The sequence below is a fragment of the Hypomesus transpacificus genome, chromosome 9 (genome assembly GCF_021917145.1).
Source record: "Hypomesus transpacificus isolate Combined female chromosome 9, fHypTra1, whole genome shotgun sequence".
Lineage (NCBI taxonomy): Eukaryota > Metazoa > Chordata > Actinopteri > Osmeriformes > Osmeridae > Hypomesus > Hypomesus transpacificus.
In genome coordinates, this window is record NC_061068.1 from 662,739 (window position 1) to 675,276 (window position 12,538).

Below are 12,538 nucleotides of genomic sequence, written 5' to 3' on the forward strand. Positions count from 1 at the left end.
ACTGGAGATTGATAACCTACTGTCTCGATCCTTAAGTGTTTGTTATTCTATGTGCAACAGATATTTCATTTGTGTCGTTTATTTAGCATTTATCAGGCCGACATGAAGATGACAGTTGCTGTGTGGGAGTTGAATGTGTGCAACAATATATGCCAGAAATCTGTTGAACAGAATTCGAGGATAAAAAAAATACTTGTTTTTCCTTTAAAAGACAGGCTTTTGTCATGTTAGTTTATCTTGTCTCTGACACACCCGTAGACTAGGCGTAAACCTATCCAGAAAGAAAGACACGAAAAAACATTCTACCGAGTGCCCGTTAGAATCTGGGGTATGTAACGTTCTGCTACCCGCCGCGGTGCACGGGCGGTGCTTGGAAACCGCTATTTGTCTCATCCGACCCCCGGTGAACGTCGTCACAAGCGATGTGTCATTCTCCACAGATCCTGTTGATCACGAACCCGGTTCCCGCTTGGCATGTAGTTCCACGCTCGGATGGATTATGACTTCGACGACATCGAATACCATTTCTACTCGGTCGTAGAACAGAAATAGACTGTCCTTTTCCCAACCATCATTTATTGATATTTAAATAGTTTTTTGAATAGTTAAGCCATGTTTATTAAAGGAGGCAAAATGTCCCTCGTCGCCATGGCTTTGCCGGTGCTGATCAGCCTTCTCTCCGCCTGGCAGGGTAAGATTGCAGTGAAAAATTCCCATTGGAGTAGCTAGGCCGCACCACATTAGTAGGAATAAGTGCATCGCTATATTTACCTATATGTAAAATTGTATGTTACATAGACTGGGGCAGAAATCAAAGTTACAACGTTCGAGTCATACAATTTGATTATGCTTTTACGAATAGATAATAGGTACAATTATATAACCTTTCCCCCGGTTTGTTAGCTATTGACAAACGCTATTCCAGTTGAATCCATTGGCAACGTGTAGCTGTCTAGTTTTCAGGACAGCGAATCTCATGTTCGTCCGGATAGTAAGAGATATCGTTAAATATTTGAATGTAACTGTATAGGACTAATTCGAAGATGGTCCAGATTAGCTATTGGTAACATCCCATGTGTGCTAGCACTATATCTGTTCAAGCGGTGTATCTGAATGTTTCACATAAAATAATCTAAAATACAGTTGTTGAACGACAGCGTCAACAAGCAAACGTTCCATGAATAATATTCACAACTCGCCATGTAAATATTTGTTTGAATTGAGCTGTTCAGTGCTCACCTGAACAGAAGGCCCGTAAACCCAGTGAGCTGTGAAATGTAAATACACCATTACCGTTAACACCGTACCTGCCTCGAGCCTTGTCCGATGTTTGGTCAGTCACCTTGACGATTTTTATCATGATTGAAACTTGACTATATCTCGTTCAACATGACCTATGCCTTTTTATTGTGCTTTATATAGAAGTTAAACCATTGGTGCATCTCCTGTTGTTCAGTGAACATAACATACCATTGTATGTGTGTATTATTAATGTATCTTGTGTGTGAGTCTTTGGATACTTCTGTGTGAGTGTACACTGTATCTGTGTGTGTGCTCTGACATCTGCAGCGAGTGCTAACGAGGACTGCCTGTGGTATGTGGATAAGAACGGCACATGGCACAACGGCTTCGACTGCCCGCTCATCACCTTCTGCTGTGGGAACTGCCACCGGCGCTACTGCTGCCTGGATGCCTTTAAGATGATCACGGAGAGGGAACAGAAGCGATGCATGCTCTTCCAGTTCAGGTAGGCGCTGGACGGTAACGGGACGGGTTACGGTAGAACAGGTCGTGGGGGGGGGGGGGGGGGGGGGGGGGGGGGGGAAGGAAGGCTGGGTCAGGAAGGCTGTAACAGTGAGTGAACCGGGTCACTGTTACAGTGGATGTTAATGGTGGGTGGACAGAGTCATGGTAGAACTGTTCAGGGTCATGGAAGAACTGTTCAGGGGGGTGTAGAAGGGTTCGGGGGGGTGTAGAACTGTCCAGGGGGGTGTAGAAGGGTTCGGGGGGTGTACTTCAGTTATGGGGGTGTGGAACAGTACCTAGGGTGTGGAACAGTTCAGGAGGGTGGACTGGATCACGGTGAAACGATGATCAGAAGGGACACGGCTCGTCCCTGGTTTCATACTGATGATTATACCTCTGATGGTTATTGTACCTGGAGAGAGACATAAGGTGTAGAGGCAGATGTGATTAAAGTGGGATCTGATACTTAGTATGTCCTGGGTGGGAAGACTTCTGTCTGGAGACCTCACGTAACCATGGAAATGGACTAGATAACCTTAATGGAAATGTTTTTGTTGTTCAATTATAGGAAAACTAAAAATAAGTGTCTATTTCGAGCCTGTTTCACCTGTCTGGTTGCTGTATGTCTGTTACGAAATAGGTGCATGTCTAGTGTCTGTATGTCTATTTTGGACTAACCGACACAATGCGGTTTTATCATCCAGTTCTGGAAATTTGTCTTTGGTTTAACAGATTGGATTGAGTTTAAATTTAAACATAGCAAAGAATGTGTTGTGTGTGACTTGTGTTGCGTGTGTGTGTGTGATGTATGTGGTGTGTATGTGTGACGGTGTACCCCTCCCCCCAGCCCCACCACCATCGCGGGCATCGCCTCGTCCATCCTGCTGTTCGTGGCCGTCATCGCCACCATGGTATGCTGCTTCCTCTGCTCCTGCTGCTACCTGTACCAGCGCCGGCAGCCTCGGGGACGGACGCCCTACGATGGTAACACACATACACACACATACAAGCACACACACACATATACGCACACGCTGTCCAAATGTTATCTACTGGGCACGGCAGCCATCTTGTTTCCCTCCTCCACCCCTGGTTAACACCCCATCTCTCAGCCCACCAGATCCCTATGGCCAGCTACCCGGTGGAGCCCCTGTACGATGCCTACGGCAAGCCCCTTGTCATGCGGCCCGAGTACACACACCATGGATACCCGATGGCCCCTCAGTATCCCGGCATGGCCCAGCCCTATCCCATGATGCACCCTGGGCCCTACCCTTCGTACCCAGTGGCAGACCCTGGTTACAACCAAGGAGGTAAGATGGCCGACGCGTGTCTCTGAGTGACAAGGCGACAACATCCTCACGCTAGTCTAGGTTGAGAGGCTACAACGTTGTCACAACAAGGAAATTGAGATTTCATGGGACAAGCGTTCCTCACTTTAAACTACTGTAATGATGCAAGCTTTCCCTCCCTCCCTCCTGTCCCAGCTCCCCCACCTTACTCTCCCCCCCAGTACCCTGGACACTGACGGGAAGGCCTCCACGTGACGAGGCACGAGAGAGGAAGAGGAGGAGCTGCACCTGAAGGCGTTAGCTCTGTGTGTCCGGTGGGCGGGGCCTGAGGAGGTTAACCAGAAGCACTTTAGTTTCTATCTTTTGTTTTGATGTTCTTCAGAGAGAGCTGTGTGTCGGTTCAATGACTCCCTTGGACGTTTGGTTCATACTGACCAATGTGGATATCGGAACACTCACCAACCTACACACACACACCCCGACCCACACTCACTCACCAAACTACACACACCGACCCATACACACACACACACACACACACATATACACAAACACCCCAGGTATCCTAAGAGAGTGAGCCAGCAGCATGACATCACCAACAGGGGGCTCCAAGGTACACTCGACACCTCCCTCAACACAATGTGACAGCCTCATAAAATGTGACTATTTATCTTTTTGCTCGTTTACACCTGCTTGGTAGTGAAGCGACAGGAGTTAGGACGTGTAGGTGGGTGATGTCACAATGGCATTGTGTGTCACATCACCATGGAGATGGAATATGATGCATAGTCTCTGTAGACAGTACCTCCCTCACATAGACATAATAAAGAGTAGACGCCGCATTGGCTGCTGGGCGCGAGAAATGCTGCCGCCATCATGGACAGGGCAAATTCTTAGTTGCTTAGCATCAGAATAAACAAGATGCCAGCACTGTGCAGCTTATTCCTGCTCAAATTGGCGGACTATCGCAAACAGGGCTCGGGGGGATTACTTTTCACAATTAAGATTTAACATTACCATACTATTGGTTGTATTTTGTGAAAAGAATAACCATGTCCTGTATCATGTATGACCTTTGCAGCAAAGCAAACCGCGTGAAAATCAGTTTGGTATTCAGTTCGGTATGATTAATTAAATGCGCTGACAGCTCATTGCCCCAGCCAAACAGATTACAATGATTGGAGCGGTTGCCCGTTCCAAGATGGCGGCCCCACGGCTCGTCAGCGCCAGTAGGCAGCAGCGGTCGATGCGGCATCTACTCTTCATTATGTCTATGCTCCCTCATGCCACACACAATATAAATACATGTACCTTTCAGCCTGCAATGCTCACTGCAAGTTAACACACTGTGGTAAGCGACTTAGCTCAGCTTAGTCTGTACATCGTAACAAACCGCCATTAACTTTAATCGTGAAACCAAGGTCAGGTGCATCTCTTGATATCATTGTCAGGTAGCTCTGTCATTGTGTCTAGCTGTCATGAGGACGTTTATTTCCTGAATACATGACCTTGTTTCCTGTCTCAAACCAATGGTTGTCCCATTTTACAGAGCGTATCCCGCCTTATCTCATTGTGGAAACCCTGCAAGCCATTTCACCTATTTTGTAAAGGAATACAGATTAATGTTTTACTATATTGTAAGAGTTTACAATTTTAACAATATTAAAATTGTTGAAATGTTGGAATACTGGAATACGTTTCAGAACTGTACCACAACCATAAAAACTTGATTTAGAACGTAAGTTTGCTGTTATGACTGTTTAGACTCATTGTTGCAACTGCAAGCTAACTTTGTAAGAAGTTTGAATTCTTCTGTGTTCAGCATGTGTTGTACAGTAGTTACTTCTTGTAGGTGACTTGAGAAGCACTTTTTTCTGATTCTTTATAGTGCAATGTGTTGCAAAAGGTTCAAGTCTGGTCATCTGAGATTACACTGATGTTTAAAGCGATTCCAAGTGCTGTTCAAAGAGATTTTAAATAAAATAATGATGTTCTGAATCAGTTCCACAGTCCTTACAGGCAACCACTGTATGATTTAAAGCACAAATCGGTTCAGCAGTGAAAGAGCTATCTTTGTAAATTTTAACGGCTGTAGTCCTGAACTTGAATTGGTCATGTTAACTGTCCATATGTACAGAATTATGATCCCTGTATGTACAGTAAAAACAGTTGAAAACTGGAAATTTTTCAACTGCTGACAGATTTGAACATATATTTGCTCAAATGTTTTCCTTTCAACTAAAAATCTATCTCATAACAGGATATAACTGTTTTTGGAACTGGTTTCATGGTTGTCTGTCATCAGCTGGTTAGTATGACGCTGTATATATAGTATGTGAAGTCTTCTTTTCTAATAACAATAAAGTATAACTTTGGAATGTAAAAGACAACTGCTCTTATATCACTCCACACCTAGAATCATCCTGTGACTTTAACCATACCTCTGGTTTTCTCCTTCCTATCAGTTATCTTAACATTACAAATGTGTATTTTTGTTTTCTGTAAATATGTTTTTCACCAGTCCAGCAAAGGATAAAAGCATCTAATTCCACAGTTAATTCGCCATATAAAAGTTTTCAAAGTTAGTTTTCGGCAAAGTTCAAATACATAATTATTTTTTTGCAATTAACTTAAAGAAATAACCGTGAACGTGATAAAGGGAAGTGAGAGTGTGTACTTTGGCATTTTGTAAACCTCAGCCCATCCCATTGCCTTGAAAGGACTGTGTACCCTGGACTAAATATGGACATGCAGTTTCTAAAGATTTCGAAGAATGCCCTTGCCTCACAAGACGCCTAGGATGAGAGGCAGACAGACTTGCTCCACGCTTGTGCCCTGTACTGCAAGCCAGGCTCCTCTACCATCTCTGCGTCAGGGCTGAAGCCTCTGGCGGGGTTTCGGAGAGCATCTTCTGGGAATAAGCCCCCTCCCGAGGAACACGGAATAAAGTCAATCTGAGGAGAGGCGGCACTCAAACAAAAAGACACGAAGAAAATAATATTTTGAAATATTAATAATTTGAAAAATACAAAAAACTAATCTGGGTCTGGTTTTTGAGAGGCTTCACATGTTCGAGGCGTGAGTGTCTCCGTCAGGAATCGGGATGTCTCGGAGGAAGGTGCGTGGGCTGACCCGGACCGGGCGTCAGGTGAGCGAGGACCCCGACCTGGACAACCTGCTGTCCAACCTGTCCCCGGAGGAGATGGAGGAACTGGAGAAGGAGGTGATGACCGTCCCAGACCTAGACCCTGGCGAGGGCCGGATCCAGGTCCTGGGAGCGGAGGCGCATGAGAAGGCACCTCCAGCCGCCAACAATATCCAGGATGCTAGCAGCAGCAGAGAGCGGGAAATCAAGAAACCGAGCCAGAGAGAAAGTTGTTCTGAGGTACGATGATTGCAGTCCCAGAAATACCTCTAACGTCACTTTTTCGTTTCTTTCACTCTGGGTTTTTGTCAGTCACTCGTTCGCGTCTTTGATAAAGCATTTTCTAAAGAGGACTTAACTGTCCGTCCAGTGGGGTCCCTGTGTTTATATACGGCAGTTACCTACCTGTGCATGCTTCTGGTGTTGGAATGTGCTTGTTTATAGGGATGTTTCCCTGACATAGGTTTCATAGAGACACGTTAAAGTGCCTTTCTCACGTCTTGCCTCCCCATTTCCTCGTACCTCTCCACCTCACAAACCGAGGAAAGCTATATATATATAAATATATAATATATAAATAGGCTGTACATTACGCAATTCACATCTGACTTTTACTGTACGGCCCGCCCTGGTCAATGAAAGGCTATCCAGCCATCCAGAGAGTGTGCAGTTGTCCGTGTTTTAAGGAAGCCACTTCACATGATCGAGACTAGGCCCTCTGGAGCGTCTTAATCCTGGCCTGATGGAATTCTTTGGTTGATTGCTTCTTCACTCGCTGCCTTTTAAGGCCACGTCTGCCAGGGCCTCCTCCGTACACGGTGAAACAGATGGGGGCTTACAAATCAAACACTTTGCAGCACTGCTAATGTATTTCTGGCCTATAAAATGGTCTCCCCTGTGCTTCAATGCACTGTGTAAACACACAGTATCTAATGTCAAGTTTATATTTACATGCTTGTGTGTTGGATGGATGTCATCAGTCCAGCTGGAGGGATAGTGTTTTCCTTAACTAAAAGGATCTATAAAGCTTCAAAACAAAGTCATTACTATGCTCTGCACCAAAAATATATAATATGCAAGCATGTTATGTTATACATCTTGTTATATACCACATTGTAGGTATTCCCTTAATTTCCTGGGCGTGAGGTAGTGAGGACTTCATGTTAGATGTTCTAAGTTGCTTCTACAGTCTGAGGCAGTGAGAGTTCAGGCTTGATGTGCACAGTGCCGTGACTCCGATGCTACACGTCTGTCCTGCTGCAGGAACCAAAGAAGGAGAGCCGCAAGCAGGAATACTTGAGGAAGATGGGCCTCAGTCAGGAGGCCCAGGAGGGGCCCCTGCAGAGACAGGCCACCGTCTCCAGCGACCAGGACACCCGGCCGGGGGGGCGAACCAGCACCAGACCAGACGGTGTTAAGGAGAACAGGCCCGGGGCCTCCAGCAGCTACAGAAGATCTGACAGCAGAGTGGAGACGACAGACAAACAGGAGGACGTCAAGATGAAAGAGAGGAGAGAGAACAGGGAGAGCATGAACAATAAGACCAAAGACATGATCTCCAAGTTGCAGGGGAAAAACGACGAGGCGAGAGAGAAAGAGAGGAAGGAGGAGAGCAAGAAGAGGGACGACAGCAAAACCAAGGAGCTCATCTCCAAGCTCCAACAGAGCAAGGACGGGAAGAAAGACAGAAAAGAAGACTTTAAGACCAAAGGACTTGTGTCCAAGATGCTGGAAAGACAAAGCCAGGTAGAAGAGTGCAAAGCAGAGAACAAGAAGACGAAGGAGGAGGAGAAGGACCAGGCGGACGAACAGATGCAGAGACAGACGGCTCTCGAGAAAGGTAAGAGCGACTTGCAGGTGGATAAGAAATACAGCAAGGAGAGAGAGAAGGAGGAAGGGGAAAAGGAGAAGGAGAAAGAGAAAGGGAAGGAGGAAGAGAAGGAGGAAGAGAAGGAGGAGAAGGAGAAAGGGAAGGAGGAGAAGGAGAAAGGGAAGGAGAGAGAAAAAGATGAGGAGAGCAAAAAGAAGGTTAAGGATACGGAACTGATGCAGGGGAGGAAGAGGATGCAGGAGAAAGATCCGGAAGAGAGGAAGACGAATGAGCAGAGCAGAGGAACAGGCCAGAAGGCCGGTCCTGAGTCAGCCATGGAGGAACAAAGCCAGAACTGTGTGGAGAATAAGAACTCCAACAGCAAAACCAAAGAAGAAGACGAGGACGAGGAGGATTCCAGCATGTTTGACGAGCTCATGGAGCAAGTCCACAAGAACGACCCCTCGGTGTCGGAGATCAACGTCAACAACTCCGAAGTCATCAAGACCAAAACGCTCATCCAGTTCGCGGAGGCCTTGCACGGCAACACCCACATCAAGGCGTTCGCTTTGGCCAACTGCCGCGCCGACGACCACGTTGCCTACGCCATCGCGGGCGCCCTGCGCGCCAACAAGACCCTTACGAGCATCAACCTGGACTCCAACCATCTCACTGGCAAGGGCATCATTGCTCTGATCCGTGCCCTGCAGCACAACGCCACGCTGACGGAGCTGCGCTTCCACAACCAGAGGCATATCTGCGGGGGGAAGACCGAGATGGAGATGACAAAGGTGACCCCTTTGTTGTCGTTCATTGGCTGTCGTTCAGTTCTGTGCTCTCAGTTTGTTATACTTGCCTTAGGTTATTCTAAGTTGTTAGGTCGAGTATCATTCATTGTTTCATCGTTTTTATTGCATATATTCTTGATAGGAATGGTATAGCTCACGTAAGATTATTACTTATTATTTATTGCAGGTTTATACAGGAATGCTACAGTAAGACCATGGATCTAGAGCAGGGGTGTCGAGCTCCGGTCCTCGAGGGCCGCTGTCCTGCATGTTTTAGATGTTTCCCTGATCCAGCTCACCTGATTCGAATGAATGGTCGTTATAACAACCCTTTTAATTGAATCAGGTGTGTTGGAGCAGGGAAACATCTAAAACATGCAGGACAGCGGCCCTCGAGGACCGGAGTTCGACACCCCTGATCTAGAGGTTGTAGGTTCAAATCTCCCTCTGTATGTTACTTTTGGTTAATAGCGTCAGTTTATTCTTCTTCTTCTTGTTATTATTATAATTGTTATTATGAAAAAAGGTGCTGAAGGAAAACACCACCCTGCTGAAGCTGGGCTACCAGTTTGAGCTGGCCGGCCCTCGCATGACCATGACCAACATCCTGAGCCGGAACATGGACCGCCAACGCCAGCGCCGCCTGCAGGAGCAGAAGCTAGCCCAGGCCAACGGGGACAAGAAGGGCACGCTGGAGGTCCCTAAAACAGGTGGAGTAGGCTCTCTCAAGGGCTCCCCCATGCCCTCCCCCAAACCCTCGCCTCTGGCCTCCCCCATGCCGTCGCCCAAACTGACCCCCAAGAGGACCAGTAGAGGAGGGGGGCCCCCACCCCCACCCCCGCCCCCTGGGGGGGGACCCCCACCGCCGCCCCCACCCCCTGCCCCCCTGCTGGACATGGACTCCCTGAAGAACTCCCTGACCCCCGTGTCCCAGAGGAGGGTGGAGGGGAAGGTCGGGGGTGCGGCTGGGGGGAGGAACTCCAGGGACCAGCTGCTAGCCTCCATCAGGGACAGCACCAAGATGAAACTCAAAAAGGTGAGTTTTACCTATTTCATCAGTTGAGTTGAGCTGAATAGAATACTATAGAATCGAATTGAATGTAGTTGAACTGATTGGATGATTTAGTGAAGAGTAGGTCTATCTGAGTAGGTAGGCTTTCCACATGGTTACTCACAACTAGTTTAGTTCTCTAATATATGGAAGATTATGTTTATTAATATACACTCCTTACAGAAGATTGTGTATTAACATACACTCACATATATAGAAGTTTATGTTTGTATATATACACTCCAACATATAGAAGATTTTATTTATGAATGTACACTCCCTATAGAAGATTATGTTTGTATATACACACTCCCACATAGAAGATTATGTTTGTTTACATATTTGCACATCTCCAGAGACTCCTCCTTTCCCTCCCCCGTAGGTCGCTGTGCCGAAGCTACTGCAGTAACCCTCTGGTGGCCCGTGAGGAAGAGGAGGAGGAGGAGGAGGAGGGGGTCGGACATCTCACAGGTGTTGAGGAGGATCAAAGCCCTGGACATCCCACACACACACACACACACACACACACAGTCTAACTGTAACTACTGTGCTAGGAGGAGAGGGAGGCTGCAGAGTGAAACGAGAGATTCCCAGAGGAATCCCTGGCTCCTGGTCTCCTCGCCCTCTACACTTGACCAAAGGCACACAGGGAGGAGGGGCAGGTCCTGGGGTCTGCAGCAAGTCTCTGCTTGTCCGTCTTTAGTCCATATTGATGCTTTGCCTGTCATTTGCACTAGATTCCTACAAGGCTGTCCATATGGTATGTTGGCAAGTGTATGTAGGTATTCTGTAAGTGTGGGAGTGCGTGAAAGCAATTCAGAAAGTAGCTATTTGTAACGGAAAAACAGTATGTAAAACGATATGATCACTATTGTAGTATTGAACAATGTAATTCGACATCTTATTTATTTTCTGTGAAGAAGGAATCCGCTTCAAGCTTGTCACTTGTAGTTCTGTCCTCGTATAGAATTCTCTTTGACATAATATCAGGGATAAAAAATTTGGTTTTGAGTTAATCAATCAACAACAACAAAATAATAAGGATGGAGGGAAGTGGTTTGTAACATGTGTGTCATTGCCAAATCTCAACTGACATCTCAGGCAAGGTTTACCACATAAAGAGCAACCTAGAATCCCAGTCTTTATAAACGGGCTCAGAGAGAATGCTAATCCAGGCCTACCAGGAAGCAGGGGCAGTTCTAGGGGGGAGGGGGGGCAGTGGGGGCCAGTGCCCCCGTGACAACAAGCTTGGACCCCCTTGTGTCCCCCCTAAATATTGAGTCTGAATTGTTATACACCTGGTCTTTTGCCTGTTAATGCCTGCAATGCAGTGACAAAAACGACATGACAACATTCGTGTTTAATGTAAATCAAATCAAAAAATGTAACTGGCCCCTGTAACAGTACAACTGTCCCCTCCTAGTTGAAAGGGTCTCAACCCCCCACTGCCAGGCAGTAATGGCTTCATGATGCCTGTTTAGATTTACTATAATATGCTGGGTGGTCCAATGCCAATGTTCAATGGTAGCCCACAGCATCATTTATTCACAACCTTGTCATCCTACAACATACTTTAAGTAAACATCATTTCTGAACTCTGAATATCTTAATGTGATCAGCTATATTCTACAAGTGGCCCTCTGCTTTAAAGTGACTATAAATTGATGCATATCGTTGGTTTCTGTTGAATAACACAAGGCTTTTATACAGAGCCTGTATACGTTTTTATAAAGATATCTGACTGGTATGTTTGCAATGGCATATGTAATATGATCAGATTGAACATATTTGTCGACATGTATTAGTTGAATTGTTAAATATAATGCAAGAATAAAGGGAAATCTACTTTATCTAACTGTAATTTCCATAACTTATATTCAAGTTCAAACTTAAATATGCTTTGAGTTGTGATTCCTCAGACATGGTATGAAATTATATCTGTAGAGAATGTTCTTTGCTTGTTTGGATTGTTTAGAAACTGCTTTGAGACGTCAACAGGAGCATAGGATACTGACTCATCGAGGCCAACTGAGAGATCAACAGCACTGTGATGAATTATATACATCTTTTCAAATGCGAAGGAAAGATGCATCTTTCTGGACCTCGGGGGAAAAATACAAAAACATGCAATTTCATGCTAAAACCTATGAAATATGGTAGCCTACATCCTACTTAATTATTACTACTACACTATTTTGAAACCAATAAAGAATCTAGTTAACCCTAACCCTAGACCTCCTAGACCCCTAGACCTAGCTCCCCTTGACCTTAACCCTAATCCTACAACAAGGATATAGTGATGTGTGGTTGCAGGGTTAGGGGTTAACTTTAGGGCCCCAGACAACTCTAACCATAACCCAAAAAACACTAGCCCTGTTTCTAGGGTTAGGGTTACAGCTAACATTAACCCTACAGAAGGGATAGTGTGAGGTGTGGTAGTAGGGTCAGGGTTAATCTAGTTCAGTGTGAGGTGTAGGGTCAGGGTTAGGCTAGGTCAGAGTGAGGTGTAGGGTCAGGGTTAGGCTAGGTCAGTGTGAGGTGTAGGGTCAGGGTTAGGCTAGGTCAGAGTGAGGTGTAGGGTCAGGGTTAGGTAGGTCAGTGTGAGGTGTAGGGTCAGGGTTAGGCTAGGTCAGTGTGAGGTGTAGGGTCAGGGTTAGGCTAGGTCAGTGTGAGGTGTAGGGTCAGGGTTAGGCTAGGTCAGTGTGA

The 12,538-nt window shown here is 46.1% G+C and overlaps 2 protein-coding genes across 2 annotated transcripts; both read left to right on the top strand.

Annotated features, from left to right (window-relative positions):
- Positions 1 to 50: 50 nt before the first annotated feature.
- shisa4 (shisa family member 4) lies at positions 51 to 5,413 on the top strand. Its single transcript, XM_047026478.1, has 5 exons — positions 51 to 691; positions 1,570 to 1,747; positions 2,594 to 2,730; positions 2,859 to 3,059; positions 3,234 to 5,413. Exons 1-5 carry the CDS (start codon positions 613 to 615, stop codon positions 3,272 to 3,274), a joined length of 636 nt encoding a protein of 211 aa, XP_046882434.1. The 5' UTR covers positions 51 to 612; the 3' UTR covers positions 3,275 to 5,413.
- Positions 5,414 to 5,812: 399 nt separating this feature from the next.
- Positions 5,813 to 11,682, top strand: lmod1b (leiomodin 1b (smooth muscle)). The gene is made up of 4 exons (XM_047025978.1): positions 5,813 to 6,423; positions 7,447 to 8,784; positions 9,308 to 9,817; positions 10,215 to 11,682. Exons 1-4 carry the CDS (start codon positions 6,142 to 6,144, stop codon positions 10,239 to 10,241), a joined length of 2,157 nt encoding a protein of 718 aa, XP_046881934.1. The 5' UTR covers positions 5,813 to 6,141; the 3' UTR covers positions 10,242 to 11,682.
- The last annotated feature ends 856 nt before the right edge of the window (positions 11,683 to 12,538 follow it).